This window comes from Lithobates pipiens, unplaced genomic scaffold (genome assembly GCF_037356315.1).
Source record: "Lithobates pipiens isolate NorthernLeopardFrog02 unplaced genomic scaffold, aLitPip1_a1.2 Scaffold_1, whole genome shotgun sequence".
NCBI lineage: Eukaryota > Metazoa > Chordata > Amphibia > Anura > Ranidae > Lithobates > Lithobates pipiens.
In genome coordinates this window covers 87,935,029-87,956,043 of record NW_027507685.1, presented here as the reverse complement: position 1 = coordinate 87,956,043, position 21,015 = coordinate 87,935,029, and the positions used below count along the sequence as shown (strand labels likewise).

Sequence of the window (21,015 nt, the reverse complement as noted above, 5' to 3'; positions counted from 1 at the left end):
TGCCATGTCAGTCTTGGGTATGCCTGTGGTCATGCAGACCCTGGGAGACAAGGCAAGGATGCATGTGGGGCATAAAACTGACAATAACCACGGTGTGTTGAAGCGATCTGTTGGCTGCACAGCCACCAGATCGCTTCTATATGAGAGATTGCCAGATCACTTCTATATGATAGCTGACTTGTCAGATTTAGGTCGGCCATAAACGGAGAAAATTTCTTTCCTGCAAAGAAATTAGCTTGGCTGCCTCATCAATGCAGACAGGTTATTGTCTTCTCCTGGAGGGGGGTAAGGGAGGGTGAGAGAAGTCATCCCCTCTGGGAGAAGACAATGATTTTAGCTAGCAGCTATAGCAGCCACATGTCATAATTGCAATTAAATCCGGCAGGCTGATTGTACCAAAGTTGATTGATCGATCAGCTTGGCACATTCAGCCTTCCCATTAATGGTTCGAATCTCAGCAGGAACCAGCCGAGATTCAAACCGTGTATGGCCAGCCTAAGCCCTTGTACACACGGCCGGACATTCTGACAACAAAATCCATCTGATTTTTTACAACCGATTTTGTCCGAAAGTGGTATTGCATACACACCGTCGGACAAAGTTGTCGGAAAATCAGATCATTTGGAACGTGATGATGTTCGTGCATTGCAACGGGACTACGTTGTGGCTAGTAGCCTTGGTGTCGTAATTTGATCTGAGCATGCGTGGCACTTTGTCCGATCGGAATTCTCTACATACGATTGGACAAAGTGCGATCGGATCATGTTGTCGGAAGATTTTATAGCCCAGCTCTAAAACTTTGTCGGACATTTTACATTGGAATATCCGACCATTTGTACAAGGGCTTACACACAATTCCAGCGGTTGCACCCAGGTGTATAAAACCCTCAAAGCCACTGACGTAGTATTTACGACGTGGCAGTAAATGGGTTCAGCATAGATCATTGAGCTTTTTGAAGTCTGCGTTTTCTTAAGGAAGTCCTTGTGATGAAACGCATAGATGGGTGGATATGACATCAGACACCCAAATGAAATCTTAGGTATTCGTTTACTTAATCCAACCATGCTTTTTATATTTTGCCAAAGAATTGGGTAATTTATTTTGTTTGTGTGCCCTCGATGGACTAATATTTGCAGTTTATGGCTTTATGTTGGTGGTGGTTGTAATGGAACTGTCCAGCACCCAGCTTTGGTGCTTCCATCAAGATACACGTAGCTTCCTCCAGTCGAGAATCAGGAACCCGATGTTATAGCTGAATATTGCACCCAAGATACTAGATGACACTAGCTTAGGTGCATACTGGAACTGCAACTCTTTATTGTACATTCACACAGAATATATACAATGCAAGATCAGATAAGCATTTGATCACATTACCCTAACCCTGCAAACTGTAAACAGGAATATAATTAACATAGCTAAAGAATAGCCAACATAAACATAATGCTTAATAAACAAGTAGTCACTTAATCAATCCTAGGTGCCTAGACCATTCTTTGATTAATCAGGGATCCCACCTTGTTTTCCTTGTACCAGTCTAAAACAGTCTATGAGACAAGCACATACAAGATTACAGCAGTCTGAAAAGGTGGAATAATTTATCTTCATAGATCTCTTGAGAGATATTGTTGATAAATATTTCTATCCCAAGTGAAGGAGCTTCTCCAACCCAGTCTGCACTAGGGCCACCATATTCCCTCTGACTACTAACCTGTACAAGATCCACCCCAGAAGGGAAGCTTTATTATTCTTATTCAGAGAATGAATCCAAGCCTCGCTATTAGCATTCATCACATGACAGTCCATCATTAGAGAATGATCTGCTCTCTCCATCGGCCCATAATCAATGGGTAGGAGACTGTCTCAGACTGTCCAGAACCAGTCTACAACAGTCTATGGGACAAGCTCATACAATGTTTCAGCAGTGTGAAAATGTGGAATTTATTTATCTTTATAGATTTCTTGAGGGATATTGTTGATAAATATTTCTGTTCTAAGTGAAGGAGTTCTCCAACTCAGTCTGCAGGAGGGTCACCATATTCCCTCTGACCATTAACCTGTGCAAGATTAATATTGCACCTTTCCATCCACTCCAGAAGGGATGCTTTATTGTCCTTATTCAGAGAATTAATTCAAGCCTCACTCTTATGCGGCATACACACGATCGGATTTTACGACAACAAATGTTGGATGTGAGCTTGTTGGCGGAAAGTCCAACCGTGCATATGTTCCACCGAACATTTGTTGTCTGACTTTTTGCCAACAAATGTTGGCTAGCAGGTTCTCAAATTTTCTGTCAACAAATGTTTGTTGTTGGACTTTCCGGCCATGTGTATACAGGTCCGTCGGACAAAAGTCCACACATGCTGAGAATCAAGTACGAGCCGGAAGTGCTCGGTCTTGTAAAACTAGCATTCGTAATGGAGATATCACGTACGTTTTGTACGTCACTACATTCGTAATTGTTGCCCAACATTTGTGTGACCGTGTGTATGCTAGACAAGTTGGAACCAACATCCTTCGAACGAAAATCCACAGTTTTGTTGTTGGAAAGTCTGATCGTGTGTACAGGGCATTAGTGTTCGTCACATGGTTGTCCATCATGAGAGAATGATCTGCTTTCTCCATGACCCATAATCAGTGGGTAGGAGGCTTGCGCCTAGTGCCCTCCAAAAGCCCCGGTCACAGTTGGGTCTATCACAGTGGTATTAAAAGGCAGGGCATGATATATGGATGAAGTAGAATTTAAGAATGGATCCTTGAGCTGTCTGATGTCCGCTGTTACCTGGGGAAGTCCTTGTGATGAAACGCATTGAATGGCAGATGTGATGACAGATGCAACATAAACTTGGAAGTTTCTTTATTTTAGATGTACAGGAAGGTGGTGAGCTCTGCCCAAGAGCTTCTAATGTGAGTGTTTATTTGGTATTCAAATAAAGCGCTTGTTTTAACATATTACGTTTTTGGGGTTATTTGTGTTTATTATTTGCCACATGGTGATAAGCGGAGGTAATGAGGTACAATCAGAGGAGAGGAGAAATGTTCCTGGCTGTATTTGAGGAGAGGAGAGGAATGCAATCTATTTGTTTGGCAATTTATAACCTACTTAGTGATAAAGTGTCAAATACTGTACATCTGGTAAGCCTTCCTGGGTTTTACACATACGGCATATGGAGGTGTACTGGGATGAAGGAGTAATGAAAGCTGTTAGACATTATTGAATCACTATTTGCTGTTTGGAGTTTCATGAACACTAATTATTGTTTATGGTGTAGATTGTGTTGGCACTGAGATCATTATAATTTATATTTTTGATTTTTTTTTTTTTATGTTTTTATTGCCAAATAGAAATGATATACAATATTGCAATGTATGCTTCAAGGAAGTATAATTATATCAATAAAACGTGAATTGCACAAAATTTTATCAAATTACATAATACACAGCTTGAAAATTTACAATGTACATTAATACTTCTCTACATAAACATGCAAACAAACACCCAAAAAACGGAACACGGGAGCATCACTAGCTGTGAACGGGACCTTAAAGTTAGGGAAGCTTAGTATCTATAAACCAGTTTGGCTATGATTTGGTTGTAAAAGTTGTGATTTCAGCTTGGTATTAGAGAGGGTCATCAAATTCCCTGGACCAATTTCCTGTTGGGGTTGTAGGATATAAATGCCCCTTCATCATAAAGCTGGTACACATACACTATAATATCAAAAGTATTGAGACACCTGCCTTTACATGCACATGAACTTTAATGACATCCCATAGGGTCCAATATTGAGTTGACCCACTCTTTGCAGCTATAAAAGCTTTATCTCTTCTGGGAAGGCCGTCCACAAGGTTTAGGAGTGCGTCTATGGGAATATTTGACCATTCTTGCAGAAGAGCATTCGTAGGGTCAGGCGCTGATGTTGAACGAGAAGGTCTGACTTGCAGTCTCTGCTCGAATTCATGTGCAGGCCAGTCAAGTTCCTCAAACTCACTCATCCGTGTCTTTATGGACCTTGCTTTGTGCACTGGTCCAAATGATTTGGTGGAGAGGGATTATGGTGTGAGGTTGTTTTTCAAGGGTTGGGCTTAGCCCCTTAGTTCCAGTGAAGGGAAAACTTTTTTTTGTACAAAAGAAAAGGAATAACATGGATTAGAATAGGGGATGGATCTAGCTGTCACCCCAGATCAGATATTCAGCAGCATCACATAATAAGTTACATAACAAACAAATACAGGTAGATTTAACACCCTAATGGAGGGAACTCTTAAGGCGTCAGCATGCCAAGACATTTTGGACAATTTCATGCTCCCAACTTTGTGGGAACAGTTTGGGGGATGGCCCCTTCCTGTTCCAGCATGACTGTTCAAACTGCCTAGCATCCCCAGAAGAACCCACACCGGGGTAGGCCTCTCATGTGACCCTTGCTTGGTGTCCAACAAGGAGGGAAACACTGAGGATGTGCCATCTTGCATTGTAGCATCTTCCCTTAGTTGTGAAACCAATGGCTCATGGTCAGGGTGAGCAAGAGAGGCAACAAAGAACAAAGCTGCCTGGTTCCCCTAAAAATGTATAATGGAGCAGAGATGATCCTGTTAACCTGGGGCCTGGCAGTGGGATCCTGATGAGTTTAACCCAGGACATAAAAGAAGTCCAAAGACACATTTTTATTTTTAATTTTATGTATTTTATTTTATTTTATTACAGGTTTTCAAGGTTTTCAAGAAATTTGGACAAAATAGTTGGAGTTATATGCAAGCCCTGGCATGGCTTGCTAACATACAGTATAATGGCAGAGGGAGGTGCAGAATGGACATCAAAACTAAATAAAGCCTGGAAAGTCTAACTTTTGCATACGGATCAATGGAACAGAAACACTCTGATCCCTGTCTGAATGTACACTGTTATGTGTAGTAACAAAAAGTTTAACTTGGAGGTAGTGGAATACCTCTGAGGGTGGCAATATATTTTGGTAATTTAACACTGGGAATGTTTTATTAGAGGTCGAACTAGTAAATTGGTGCAGTCTAGATAGATTTGATTGGGGCCTAATTCCAAAGGAGGATGGAGAAATATAGACTAGATAAAAAGCCCAGAGAAAGTAAATAGGGTGCTTCTGCCTGGTGGACCTGTCATAGATGGATGTAGTGGGGTCGACTAGAAGACTAGAGTTAGAGTAGCATTAGAAAAGGAGAAGCAACTCTAGCAGGAAAGAGAAGAACAAGGAAGGTGCCTCTAACTGCAGAATACCAGAAGTTTATTAAGGGTCACACTTACAAACACTTACATGAAGTAGGGGTTTAACAGACTCTTCGTAACATAACATTCTTGGCAGGGCTCCTGTCAGTGTCTTTCCATTTATCTGTGTGGGCCAGCAGCTGCCATGGAGGTTTGGAGCCCCAAATCAAGATGGCCACCACTTCTGGGACTGCAAGCCGTGCCTGTGGAATGTGCACGCTGGAAGTGACATTGAAAAGATACTGCCCTGCGGCCCAGTCTCTAAAGGGAGGGCATCATGCTGTGCTTCAGTATGTCACAGTACATGTTGGCATTCATCGTTCCCTCAATGAACTGTAGCTCCCCAGTGCTGGCAGCCCTCATGCAGCCCCAGACCATGACACTCCCACCACCATGCTTTACTGTAGGCAAGACACACTTGTCTTTGTACTCCTCACCTGGTTGCCCCCACACACGCTTGGCACCATCTGAACCAAATAAGTTTATCTTGGTCTCATCAGACCACGGGTCACGGTTCCAGTAATCCATGTCCTTAGTCTGCTTGTCTTCAGCAAACTGTTTACGGGCTTTCTTGTGCATCATCTTTAGAAGAGGCTACCTTCTGGGACGACAGCCATGCAGACCAATTTGATGCAGTGTGTGGTGCATGGTCTGAGCACTGACAGTCTGACCCCCTCCACCCCTTCAACCTCTTCAGCAATGCTGGCAGCACTCATATGTCTATTTCCCATCGACAACCTCTAGATATGATGCTGAGCACGGGCACTCAGCTTCTTTGGCTTGTTCTGAGTAGAACCTGTCCTGTAAAAAACGCTGTATGTTCTTGGCCACCGTGCTGCAGCTCAGTTTCAGGGTCTTGACAATCTTCTTATAGCCTAGGCCATCTTTAGGTAGAGCAGCAATCCTTTTATTTATTTTTTCAGATTCTCAGAGAGTTCTTTGCCATGAGGTGCCATGTTGAACTTCCAGTGACCAGTATGAGAGAGTGAGAGCGAAACACCAAATTTAACACACCTGCTCCCCATTCACACCGGAGACCTTGTAACACTAATGAGTCACATGACAGCAGGGAGGGAAAATGGCTAATTGGGCCCAATTTGCCCTTTTTCCCTTAGGAGTGTACTCACTTTTGTTACCAGCTGTTTAGACATTAATGGCTGTGTAAGAATCAAGGAAAAAATAAAAAAGCAAAACTGCGCTATTCGGTAAACCCACTCAGTGAGCAGCAGCTCAAATCGTTATACCAGGACTCACTAAACTCTATACCATAAGGAGTTGCGCTAAATGCAAGTAATTCAGTGATTGGAAATCCAAAATTCATTAATTAAAAATCCAAAATTCATTGATACAATCAATGTGAATACAATAGTACTCTGCCACCAATAAGTAAACACAAAATTAATTAAATAAATAAGATATAAATACAGTAGTGCTCTGCCACCAATATGTAAACACAAAATTAATTTAAATAAATAAAAATGAAAAATGATTCCATACTGAAATGAAATAAATACGAATCAAATCAATGCAAGTTGTTGAAATAACTTATAACACATAAATTAGTGCACAACACATAATGAACAATTATTTATATTTTTATAAAAATAGTCCAAAGAAAAATCCCAGCATATTCCACGTGCAAAAGAATCGTGAAAAATCCAGTGTTGAGTGGAAACAAACACCGATGAAAATGAGCGCTATGAAGAGCAAAAGAATGCCGCCACCAATAGTGAATTATGGCCGCTTACCGGAATGATAGATCCCTATTCAATGGGACCAAAAATTGCATGGAAAAGTGACCAGGGTAGACCTTCAAGGGAAACCAGGCAGGAACCTCTCTCTCCCAATCCTCAGGATGTTCAAGCCACAATGTATCAATCCGTATGAAAAACAAGGGAACACTGACATAGTAAAACTCTACTCTAACAGCCTCATAATGAAATCAATTTGCTCAAGGGGTAAGTTTGAAAACCTCCTATGGGATGGCAGCAAATCGCATCCACCTAACATACGAAGCTAGTCATGAGAAAATTAATTTTTTAGATCTCACTATATCTATTAGTGGAGAACAGCTTGTTACCTCCACCTATTTCAAAGCCACTGATAGGAATTCTTTCATTCCTACTTCTAGTTGTCACCCTCCGGCCTGGCTAAGGTCAGTGCCTAAGAGCCAGTTTTTGAGACTTAGGCGCAACTGCACAGAATATGAGGTGTTCTTGGAGAAAGCTCAAGTTTTGACTCAGAGATTTATTGATAAGGGATATTCATCTGAATCCCTGGCCCTTGCTTTAAATCAAGTGGGCTGCCTTGATAGGGCTGACCTGTTGAGAGAGAACAGAGAAGGCCTCAGAAATTAATCCTTCCATAATCCATTCATTACTAATTATTCTTGCCAATACTCTAGAGTCAAACACATAATTAATAAGCATTGGCACATACTTAAGAATGATTCGGTGCTTAAGACCATTTTGCCGGATAGGCCACAGGTGGTGTATAGGGGAGTGCCATCCTTGAAAGATAGGATAGCCCCTAATATTTTAAACCCTCCCACAACAAGACCAACGTTTTTTACAGACCTTATCGGTTACTACCAGTGTAGGAAATGCCCTGTTTGTGCTATCAATGGGTGTAGAACTAGGAGAAGCACGTTGTTTAGGTCCAGTTGCACGTCTAAGTCCTACAACACAGAGCCGTTCATCATCTGCTCTACAGAAGGAGTGGTATACTTGTTGGAGTGCCCTTGTGGCCTCCAATATGTGGGCCAGACTAAACGCCCGTTACATGTGCGCCTCAACGAACATATTGGGAATATCCGCAGAGGCTTTACAAAGCACTCGGTATCTAAGCATTATCTTATAGTGCACAACAAATTTAGGCCCAGTTGGAGGGGTGCTCATCTTGTTAGGCGTATCTCCCAACTATAAATGGCGTGGGTATACAAATTAAAGTGTTATACCCCCTTTGGCCTAAATATTGATGTGGATGTAAATGCTTTTTTTACAACTCTTAGATATTTTAGTTTTTTTTTCCAATATATATATATGCTTCAGGAGGATTTTTATGATATTTGTTTATCGTGCTAATTTTTGTAAACCCGGTCTGAGTTCTGTAAGCCGGTTGTAGGATCTAACTTAATTTATTTTATTATTTTTTTAATTAATTTTGAAATTTGTTAGATGGTCCGTATATGTCTTTGTGAGGACCACCCAGCAGTGCGCCATTGACAATCTGGCGCACTGACTATAGATGTTTTTTCCTTTAACCTCCTGTGTGAGTGAGGTGTTATTAGATGGGTTGGGTGAGGTCTACTTTCGTTGTTTTTGCCTTTATAAGGGATTAATATGGCCATTATATATATTTCTTTATATAAATAACTTTTCCGTACAAATATTATTTTTTTATACCGCTGTATGTATTTATTGTGGCATCTATAACTTATTTTCCCACAGTCAACATGGTGGAGTCATACGCTTGGTGGAACTCAGACCGAGGCGTGTCTTTATGTAATGTTATTTAAGCGGTGCGTCAGGACGCCGTCCCGTATCCCATGACTTCATCTTTGCAGTGACGAAACGCATAGGGAGAAACGGCGTGATGACGTCACGGCGTTCTACGCCAGTCCCAGAACTACAGGCGGTAGTCGAGAGCCGGCCATCTCGTTCTTTTTAATGTACAGTTGGAACCTGTGAGTTTATTTGCAATTTTTACTTCATAGTTTTATAGTTAGTTAGGTTGAATAAAGACACCAGTCCATCCAGTTCAACCTGAGTGAGTGTCTACAATTGTCCCTATCCCTGTACATTGTACACTCAACTACTTAATAAAGTCTAAAGGGTTTTACGCTATGCGAGTGTTCCCTTGTTTTTCATACTGATTGATTCATTGTAGCTTCAACATCCTGAGGATTGGGAGAGAGAGGTTCCTGCCTGGTTTCCCTTGGGGGTCTACCCTGGTCACTTTTCCATGCAATTTTTGGTCCCATTGAATAGGGATCTATCGTTCCAGTAAGCGGCCATAATTAGCTATTGGTGGCGGCATTCTTTTGGTCTTCATAGCACTAATTTTCATCGGTGTTTGTTTCCACTCAACACTGGATTTTTTACGATTCTTTTGCACGTGGAATCTGCTGGGATTTTTCTTTGGACTATTTTTATAAAAATATCAATTATTGTTCATTATGTGTTGTGCACTCATTTATGTGTTATAAGTTATTTCAACAACTTGCATTGATTTGATTCGTATTTATTTTATTTCAGTATGGATTCATTTTTAATTTCTATGTATTTAAATACATTTTGTGTTTACATATTGGTGGCAGAGCACTACTGTATTTATATCTTATTTATTTAATACATTTTGTGTTTACATATTGGTGGCAGAGCACTATTGTATTCACATTGATTGTATCAATGAATTTTGGATTTTTAATTAATGAATTTTGGATTTCCAATCACTGAATTACTTGCATTTAGCGCAGCTCATTAATGGCTGTATGTTAAGTTATTGTGAGGGGACAGCAAATTTACACTATTATACAAGCTGTACACTCACTACTTTACATTGTTGCAAAGTGTAATTTCTTCAGTGTTGTCACATGAAAAGATAGAAGAAAAGATTTACGAAAATGTGAGGGGTGTACTCACTTTTGTGAGATACTGTAAATCCAATTGAGAATCTGTGGCAAGACTTGAAGATTGCTGTTCACAGACACTCTCCATCCAATCTAACAGAGCTTGAGTTATTTGGCAAAGAAGAATGGGAAAAAAATGTCCCTCTCTAGATGTAAAAAGCTGGTAGAGACATCCCCAAAAAGGCTTTCAGCTGTAATTGCAGTGAAAGGGGGTTCTACAAAGTATTGACTCGGGGGGCGCTATACAAAATGCACGCCACACTTTTCACATATTTATTTGTAAAAAAAATTGAAAACCGTTTATAATTTTCCTTCCACTTTACAATTATGTGACACTTTGTGTTGCCCTATCACATAAAATCCCAATTTGGTTGTAACATGACAAAATGTGGACGATTTCAAGGGTTATGAATACTTTTTCAAGGCACTGTATGTGCCAATTCTCTCCAACATTCTCTAGAACTGTAAGCCCCTGTACACACGGTCGGAGATTTCGACAACCAAATCCGTCGGATTTTGTCCGTCGGATCTTGTCCGAAACTGTTGCATACACACGGTCGGACTAAGGCCGCGTACACACGGGCGGACTGTCTGACGGACTTGGTCCGCTGAAACGTGTTTCAGCGGACAGTCCACTCGTGTGTGGGCTTCAGCGGACTTTATCAGCGGACAGTCTGGCGGACTAAGTCTTTCGGAATTTCCGTAATATTGTCCGTCCAAACTTGGTTTCAGCGGACAGTCCGCTCGTGAGTAGGCAAGTTGGACGGACTAAGTATGGCGCATGCTCAGAAAGGATTTACACGGCCGAAGGTTGCATTGCAGTGTATTGGACGTCGTATTTCTAGTCCCGTCGTACGTGCTGTACACGTCATCGCGCAAGCTTTCAGCGGACTGTCTGTTCATCGTGTGTGGTCAAGTCCGTTCATTCAAAAGTAGGACGGACTGTCTGTCGGATTGTCTGACGGACTTAGTTGGACGGATAGTCCGCCCGTGTGTACGCGGCCTAAGTTGTCGAAAAATCCGATCATTCAGAACGTGATGACGTAATTTCGTTACGATGGGACTACGTTCGGGCTTGTAGCCAATAGCTTTGATGTAGGAATTTGATCTGAGCATGCATGGCACTTGGTCCGATCAAAATTCTCTACACATGATCGGAGTATGTCCGATCGAACCAGTTTGTCGGGAAATATTTCCAACATGTTAGCAAATTCGGTCCGACGGATATTCCGACGGAATCATTTCGATGCATACCACACACAGTCGGATTATCCGACGACACGGTCCGATAGGACACATTCTGACGGATTCTCCGACCGTGTGTACAAGGGCTTATACTGTTTCACTTGTTACAAAGATTTATGTATTTCCTATGCTCGTCACCTCCATCTAGTGGCCATAATGCAGTATTGCACTATTGGCCATACCAAAAGAAAATTCATTCAGATGAGAAAAATAGCCTAAAATACACAATTTTATCGAAAGTATTGGGCGCCTGCCTTTACACTCACATGAACTTTAAAGAGGAAGTAAACCCTGATGAGTTTACCTGATGAGTTTACTTCCTCTTTCATTCCCTGCAAAGGTAAAGCATAATGGACTACTATGCATCGCATAGTAGTCCATTATGTGTCACTTACCTGACACAGGAGCCAGCGAAGTCACCACTGTCTCCTGTAGTCTGGCGCATCCATCTTCTCGGTGGGTCTTGCTGCCCCGCCACTGTCATTCGGCGAAGCCGCGATGACGTCACTCCCACGCATGTGCACGGGAGCCGCCACGCGTGGCATATCGCCGTTGACAGTGGCGCACTCAGTGTGCCTGCGCGCCGCTGTCTACGGCACATACGCCGTAGACAGCGGAGCCTGTCTTTCGGCAAATATCTCCTAAACTGTGTAGGTTTAGGAGATATTTCTTGGACATACAGGTAAGCCTTAATCTAGGCTTACCTGTAGGTTAAAGTGTGTTGTAAGGGTTTACAACCACTTTAATGGCATCCCAGTCTTAGTCCGTAGGGTTCAACAATGAGCTGACCCACCCTTTGCAGCTATAACAGCTTCAACTCTTCTGAGATGGCCTTCTACAATGTTTAGGAGTGTGTCTATGGGAATGTTTGACCATTCTTCCAGAAGCGCGTTTGTGAGGTCAGGCACTGAACATTCCCATAGACATACTCCTAAACCTTGTGGACAGCCTTCCCAGAAGAGTTGAAGCTGTTATAGCTGCAAAGGGTGGGCCAACTCAATATTGAACCCTAGGGACTAAGACTGTTTGTGTGTTCATCTGTGTGTAAAGGCAGGCATCTCAATACTTTTGGTATTATAGTTTATGTGTACCAGCTTTATCATGGAGGGGATTTTATATCCTACAACTCCAACAGAAAATTGTCCCAGGGAATGTGATGACCCTCTGTAATACCAAGCTGAAATCACTACTTTTACAACCAAATCATAGCCAAATTGGTTTCTAGATACTAGGCTTCCCTAAGGGTGAGCCAACTCACTATTGAACCCTACGGACTAATGTCGCATACACACAATCGGAATTATGGTCGGAAAAAGGTCTGATGGTTTTCCCGATGGAATTCCGACAGAATTCCGCTGAAGCTGTCTTGCATACACATGGTCACACCAAATTCCGACCGCCAACAACGCGGTGACGTACAACACGTACGATGGGACTAGAAAAAGGAAGTTCAATACCCAGTAGCCAATAGCTTCCATCTCGTAGTGGAATTTGAGCATGTGTGAGTTTTTGCGCGTTGGAATTGCATGCACGCGATCAGAATTTCTGAAAGTTTTTCCATCAGGAAAATTGAGAACATGTTGTCAAATTTTTGCTGGCGGGAATTCGGCCAGCTAAATTCCGATGGAGCATACACACGGTCGCATTTTCAGATGAAAAGCTCTCATCGGTCTTTTGCTGGCTGAAATTCCGATCGTGTGTACGCAGCATAAGACTGGGATGCCGTTAAAGTTCATGTGCGTGTAAAGGCAGGTGTCCCAATACTTTTGGTGTTATAATGTAGTCCTATTTCCAAGAATAAATGTATGTGTAGATCCACTGGAGGACTGGGAGGCTGAAAAATTTTCAATAATTTTTTTAACTTTAAAAAGAAAAATTTACAGAAAAGTGTGCGAATAAAATTCAGCAGTTTCAAAGCGAAGATGAAAACAAGGAGACAGGGTCATGACCTCAGGCAGGAGGAAAGTATTATTTTCCTGAAAGTGGTGGCAGCAGAGGTCATGAGTTAATTAATAGCTAGTGAATCTAAAAACGATCAGGATGAATGTAGGTCTATCCTAAAAAAAAAAAAAGAAAGAAAGGGCAGACTCAAGGGAATTTGGCTATTTTTCTGCTGCTAGTCTTTTTTTTTTTAATCTACTGTACCGGAATCTCTATAAATGTAATGGAGTGAAATGTTTTTCTCTTGCTTCATGCAACGAAAAATGACCAACGCGGAACCTTGCACTTTTTTTGTCAAAATTTTGTCTTTTAAGCCGGTATTATAATTCAATATGGTTAATATTTAAATTGCTGAAAATTTATGTCCAACTTTTTTTTTTTTTTTTTTTTTTTTTAGCAAATGATTAAAGCTACTTGTCTGCAGCAAAAGTTCTTCATTTAAAAAAAAATAAAAAAAATTAAAACAAAAAGTTTTTTTTTTCTCTAAATCCACAGCATAAAGCCCAAAAAAAAACAAAAAAAACACCTGTACCTTCTTCATCTTGGACTTTCACTGAACAGTGAAGTAAGCACGCCCTTACCTGACCTACATAAACTTTCACCTGCTGCCTCTTTACATTCTCTACCAACATCTTCAACCGGCTCACATGTCAAACCTGATTTCTCTAGACTAAATAGACAAGGAGAAGAACATATGGCTATTTTTGTTTTTTGTTTTTTTTCCATTACCTTTACCTCTCATGGACTTGGAATTTCTTACACTTTCATCATCGCCTTATCTTCAACTTTTGATGCAGACTCCTAGTTTGGCTATAGCTATAGAAGTTTCAATACTTTTGCCCTGTTCTATGGAAATGTGTGGAGGGATGTCTGCAATGAAAAATTTAATAAATCTGCTTCTATCAAGGTTAGTGCTACTCATCTCCTCCCAGCCAAAGCCTCTAGTTTTATTTTCTGCTTCTGATACAGTACATACTTGCATACTTGAGCTCAAGGATTTAATTGAGCAAAAATGGACCAAAAAATGGTGGAGGCCTAGTCTACTGCAACCAATCAGGTTCTCCAGGCAGTTGAGAGAACGATATCCTAAATCTGTTACGCTTTTATTGATAACCTAGTGTTTCTTAAAAGTTCTCAATTTCTAACTATTTGGCCAGGTTCATTTACTAAAAACCCCCAAGATAACATGTGTTAAAAATATATATATATTTTTAATTATAATTATTATATTAATAACATATTATTATTATTATTATTATTATTATTTGTTTATATTATTATTATCAAATGATAACAACAACAATAACTGTTTGGCCAGGTTAATTTACTAAAAATCCACAAGATAATATGTGTTAAAAATATATTTTTTTAAATGATAATTATTATATTAATAAAATATTATTATTATTATTATTTGTTTATATTATTATTATCAAATGATAACAATAATAATAACAACAACAACAGCAACATCAATAATAACAACAACAATAATTATTATTATTATTATTATTATTTGATATTATTTTCTAATAATAATGAGAGAGTTCTTAAAAAAAAAATTCTGCATGAAATATAAAATATTGAAATATGAAATATAAAAAAGTGCAGAAACATTTTGAAGACCCCTTGTAATACTATTAATGATAATAGTGACAATAGTAGTACTATTATTATTATTGTAGTATTATGAAATAATAATATAAGGGTTCTTCAAAAACTTTCTGCATTTTCTTTAACTCTATTAAACATAAAAAAGTGTAGAAACATATTTGTTTATATTATTATTATCAAACGATAACAATAATAATAATAACAACAACAACATCAATAATAACAACATTTGATATTATTATCTAATAACAATGAGAGTTCTTCAAAAAATTTCTGCATGAAATATAAAATACTGAAATATGAAATATAAAAAAAGTGCAGAAACTTTTGGAGTCCCCTCGTAATACTATTAATGATAATAGTGACAGTAGTAGTAGTACTATTATTATATTATTATGAAATAATGATATGAGGGTTCTTCAAAAACTTTCTGCATTTTCTTTAACTCTTTTAAACATAAAAAAGTGCAGAAACATTTTGAAGATCCCTCGTAATAATAATAATGATAATAGCGATAGTGGTAATAGTAGTAGCAGTATCATTATTATTATTATTATTATTATTATTATTATTATTTTAATAGGAAATAATGATACGAGGGTTCTTCAAAAACTTTCTGCACTTTTTTTTTAACTTAAATATAAAAAACGCAGAAACTTTTTTAAGACCTCTCGTAATAATAATAATGATAATAGTGATAGTAGTAGTAGTAGTAGTAGTAGTAGTTTAATTATTATATCATATTATTAAGAAATAATAATATAAGGGTTCTTCAAAAAAATTCTTCACTTTTTTAACTCTATTAAATTATTTAAGTGCAGAAACTTTATGAAGGCCCCTCATAATAACAATAATGATAATAGTGATAGTAGCAATAGTAGTATCAGTAGTACTATTTATAATAATATTATTATATCATATTATTATGAAATAATAATATGAGGGTTCTTCAAAAATCTGCACTTTTTTTTATCTCTATTAAATATAAAAAAGTGCATAAACTTTATAAAGACCCCTCATAATAACAATAATTAGAATGGTGATAGTAGTAGTAGTACTAATACTACTACTAATAATTATTATATTATATTTTTATCAAGTATCATCTTGTAATTTGTACCTACAGTGAGTTTTGGGATTTGCAGTGTTTGTGCGTAAGTTATGATTCCAATAAAAAGGAAAATCTTTTTCTTGCATCTAGTACTCTCCAAGATTAGAGATTATTGGAGTGTTTTTTGCCACAAAATTACTGGTTGAAGCTGAAATGTTTTAAAATATTATTAAATTGCAGAAGTGAACTTAGCTGAAAGGGGCGTTTGTACCCCAAGGTTAATTCACAAAGTAACCTTAAAAAAAAAACGAATTCCACTGTTCCAGGTGACCCCAATGCATTTGCCGAAGTCAGGGCAAAATTTTGCTAATAGTTTCCAATACTCATGTATGCTGTTGAATGCTACATACTTTTATTTAGAAATTACTTACATGGTTTGAGCTATGAAAAATGGACCAAAGAAAAGTGGAGATGTTGTCTCTTGCAACCAAAAGGATTTAGCACTCTTCACGTATTTGAAAGAATGAAATCCTAAATCTGCATAGCTGCATCTCCTAGATATTAGCACATCTCTCTAAAATTTAGGACTTGTATTAGCATTTTTAGACTAAGGTTGGTGGACACATGACCAATCCATCACACCTACATGAACTTGTTGGACATCCCATTCTCAAACCATGGGTATTCGTATGGAGTTGCCCCCTTTTTTCCACCAATAATAGCCTACACTCTTCTAGGAAGGCTTTCCGCAAGAGTTTGGAGGGGGAATTTGTACTCCCTTGGCCAAAAGGACATTTATAAGACATTGGCATTGAAGAAGACCTGGCTCACAATTGGCATTTCAATTCATCCCATAGAGAAGTCTTTCTCAACCTTTTCAACAAAGAAGAACCATGGGAATAACTTTCCTATTTCAGGGAGCCCCTGCTAAGAATTTCTATATCTTCAACTCATGATACATTAGTGTGATGGTCAGCGGAAAGTCATTGTGAAGAGGTAGCCCTTTACGAGTAGCTCTACAGATCAATGGTATGAGTGGAAAGTTATCTGAGAAGCAAAAATTGCCCGTTGCTCAAGGAACCCCTAGCAACCTCTTGAGGAACCTTAGGGTTTTTGTGGAACCCTGGTTGAGAAACCCTGCCATAGGTGTTCCAAATGGTTGGGTTTATGGCTTTGTAAAGCCTACTCAAGTTCCTCAACACCAAACTGATCAACCCATGTCTTAATGGAGCTGACTTTGTACATGGGGCACATTCATGCTAGAACATCATAGAGCATTCTCAAAACTGTTGCCCCACATCTGGAGCCACACAATGGTCTAAAATGCATCAGTATGAGATTATACGTCAAAGAAGATTGCTTGATTTCATTCATCCGGTGTTGGAATTTGATGTCCAGCAACCCCAACTGGTGTGATGGTCAGGCGTCCATAAATGTTTGGCCATATAGCATATTTAGTATGTAGCCATAATTGAAGGAAGCATTGGTTCTAAATTCCCTTTGGACTATATGTTCTGATTAATTACTTTCATTATGATGGCATCTCATTAAGCATTAAAGAATAATTATTGAAGCTCTATAAAAAGGCAGCGCTATTTCAGGAACCTGTTTCTTGTGTATAACCATTCCTGGATACATTTGACAGCGCTCAGATGTTTTTACCTGTAATCCTGGTCATCGAAATGGTCAAGAACTCAATCATCTCTCCTTCTTCATACGCCATATTGGTGTGATTGTAGAACTTCCAGTACGAGAGTAAAATTTTGTCTTCTGCAAAATGGTATGTGTAAGCTGCAGCTCCAAGCTTCTTGTGTAGCAACCACAATTTTCATATATCCTGTTCCTAATGTTATCATTAATCTAACAACAAGGAAAACTAGTTGTAGCAGTTTGTAAACGTGATGGCTTGTTATTTATTGTAGAAAGCTGTCTATTAAGGGCAGGTCCCTGTGTCTGCCTCCCTCCCCCTTAAATATTTTTGAAAGCTAAGTAACACTTGAAGGATAACTCAAGCCAAGACTTTCAGGTGTTGGATAAAGTATGAGAAAATGTTGACCTGGTTGAGGAGTGCTGAGCAAGTCATCATCGACAGGGTTTCTATGCAAGACCAATTACTACTCGCCAAGTAAAATTTGCTTTGTAGCACTATCTCTTGCAAGGACTGCTAGTAACTGGCTCCCCTAATCCTGCACAGCCAGGCAATAAGCATTATCCGCTTGCATCCAAACCCAAGAAGTCAGTCCTTTGGTGCTGGATTTTCTTCGGGGAACATTGTTTTCGTTTGTTTTTTTTTAATACAGGAATTGTCAAAAACTGTCTCTGTGTTTTTGTTTCTTTTTTTTTGGCATGTGGTTTCCCTTAAAATCCATAAAAAAAAAAAAAATTGATATATATATACAGTGGTGTGAAAAAGTGTTTGCCCCCTTCCTCATTTCCTGTTCCTTTGCATGTTTGTCACACTTAAGTGTTTCGGAACATCAAACCAATTTAACCGCTTCCTGCCCGCCCTATAGCCGAATGACGGCCTTAGGGCGGGCGGCTTCCCGTGCCTGGCCGTCCCTGGACGGCCTGGTGTTTACTTCCGCAATGCGCGCCGCCGCGGGCGCGCATCGCGGAAGTTCTGTGTTTGCCGTGTCCCCCGGGGACAGGCAAACACAGATCGCTGTAAACGGCCAATCACAGCGGCCGTTTACAGCGTGATCGGCGTGTCCAATGGGAGATGATCTCATATGTAAACATATGAGATCATCTCTCAGCGCCGCTCTCCCTCCTCACACAGACAGCGTGTGAGAGGGGAGAGAAGAACGGCTGCAGCAGCCGTCAGTGTAAAAAAGAAAAAAAAAAAAAAAAAAGTAAAAAAAAAGTTTAATAAAAAGTGCCATCCTCCCCCAGAGCCATCCTCCCCCAGTGCCACCCCCCCCAGTGCCATGCCCCCCCCCCCAGTGCCATCCTGCCCCAGTGCCATCCTGCCCCAGTGCCATCCGCCCCAGTGCCATCCGCCCCAGTGCCATCCTGCCCCAGTGCCATCCGCCCCAGTGCCATCCGCCCCAGTGCCATCCACCCCAGTGCAATCCACCCCACCCCAGTGCCACCTGCCCGCAGTGCTATCTGTCCCCAGTGCCACCTGTTGTCAGTGCCATTTGTCCCCAGTGCCATCTGTCATCAGTGCCACGTATAAGTGGCATCTGTCATCAGTGCCACGTGTTATTAGTGCCACATAGTGCCATCTGTCATCAGTGCCACGTATTAGTGCCATCTGTCATCAGTGCCACGTATCAGTGCCATTTGTCATCAGTGCCACCTGTCAGTGTCACGTGCCATCTGTTGTCAGTGTCACGTGTCATCAATGCCACTTATCAGTGCCATCTGTCATCAGTGTCACGTGTCATTGGTGCCACGTATTAGTGCCATCTGTCACCGGTGGCACGTATTAGTGCCACGTATTAGTGCCACATGTCATCAGTGCCACGTATTAGTGCCACGTGTCATCAGTGCCACATATTAGTGCCACGTGTCATCAGTGCCACGTATTAGTGCCACGTGTCATCAGTGCCACGTATTAGTGCCACGTGTCATCAGTGCCACATATTAGTGTCATCTGTCATCAGTGCCACGTGTCATCAGTGCCACGTATAAGTGTCATCATTGCCACGTATCAGTGCCATCTGTCATCAGTGTCACGTGTCATTGTCCTGGTATTTCAAAAGTGTAATAAGTAGTCAACAAGTTAGATGTGTAATTTATGCTTCTAGAACACGTGATGGCGCTCCCTGCATGTTGGGCCTCTCTATGTGGCCAGGCTGCGAAAAAGTCCCACACATGTGGTATTGTAATACTCAGGAGGAGGAGCAGAATTTTTTGGGGGGTGTCATTTGTGGTATACACATGCCACGTGAGAGAAATAACCTATTACAATGACAATTTTGTGGAGAAAAATAAAGAAAATGAAAAATCTTCATTTTGCAAAGAATTGTGGGAAAAAAATGACAACATCAAAAAGCTCACCATGCCTCTTACTAAATACCTTGGAATGTCTACTTTCCAAAAAGGGGTCATTTGGGGGGTATTTGTACTTTCCTGACTTGTTTGGGTCACAAGAAGCGAGATAGGCCACCAGTACATCAGATGTGATCAATTTTGTGCGATTCGCACCACAGCTTGTAGACTCTCTAACTTTCACAAAGACCAAATAATATCCACTAATTTGGGTTATTTTTACCAAAGATATGTAGCAGTATAAATTGTGGCCAAAATTTATGAAGAAAAATTAATAATTTGCATAATTCTGTCACAGAAACAAAGAAATATGCGTTTTTTTTCAAAATTTTCGGTCTTTTTTCATTTATAGCGCAAAAAATAAAAACCCCAGAGGTGATCAAATACCACCAAAAGAAAGCTCTATTTGTGGGAAAAAAAGGACACAAAATTCATTTGGGTACAGTGTTGCATGACTGAGTAATTGTCATTCAAAGTGTGAGAGCACCGAAAGCTGAAAATTGGTCTGGGCAGGAAGGGTGTTTAAGTGCCCAGTAAGCAAGTGGTTAAACAACAGTCAAGGACAACACAAGTAAACACAAAATGCAATTTGTAAATTAAGGTGTTTATTATTAAAGGTGAAAAAAAATCAAACCATCATGGCCCTGTGTGAAAAAGTGATTGCCCCCTAAACCTAATAACTGGTTGGGCCACCCTTAGCAGCAACAACTGCAACCAAGCATTTGCGATAACGTGCAATGAGGCTTTTACAGCGTCCTGGAGGAATTTTGGCCCACTCATCTTTGCAGAATTGTCCTAATTCAGTTACATTAGAGGGTTTTCGAGCATGAACGGCCTTTTTAAGGTCATACCACAACATCTCAATAGGATTCAGGTCAGGACTTTGGCTAGGCCACTCCAAAGTCTTCATTTTGTTTTTCTTCAGCCATTCGGTGGTGGACTTGCTGGTGTGTTTAGGATCATTGTCCTGCAGCAGAACCCAAGTTCGTTTCAGCTTGAGTACACGAACAGATGGTCGGACATTCTCCTTCAGGATCTCTTGGTAGACAGCAGAATTCATAGTTCCTTTTATCACGGCAAGTCTTCCAGGTCCTGAAGCAGCAAAACAGCCCCAGACCATCACACTACCACCACCATATTTTACTGTTGGTATAATGTTCTTTTTATGAAATGCAGTGTTCCTTCTACGCCAGATATACTTGGACACACACCTTCCAAAGAGTTCCACTTTTGTCTCATCGGTCCACAGAATGTTGTCCCAAAAGTCTTGGGGATCATCAAGATGTGTTGTGGAGAAA

General features: G+C 40.1%; 1 protein-coding gene across 3 annotated transcripts in view; it reads right to left on the bottom strand.

Moving 5' to 3' along the window:
- The window catches only part of LOC143943175 (uncharacterized), a 195,582-nt gene extending 177,944 nt beyond the window's left edge, over positions 1–17,638 (bottom strand). Inside the window, exon 1 of one of the 3 annotated variants that reach the window (XM_077464812.1) lies at positions 17,384–17,638. In XM_077464812.1, the coding sequence (XP_077320938.1) occupies positions 17,384–17,444 (61 nt within the window). In that variant the 5' untranslated portion in view covers positions 17,445–17,638. The remainder of the gene's footprint in view (positions 1–17,383) is intronic. The other 2 variants (XM_077464963.1, XM_077464890.1) reach the window with 2 other exon arrangements.
- Positions 17,639–21,015: the final 3,377 nt, after the last annotated feature.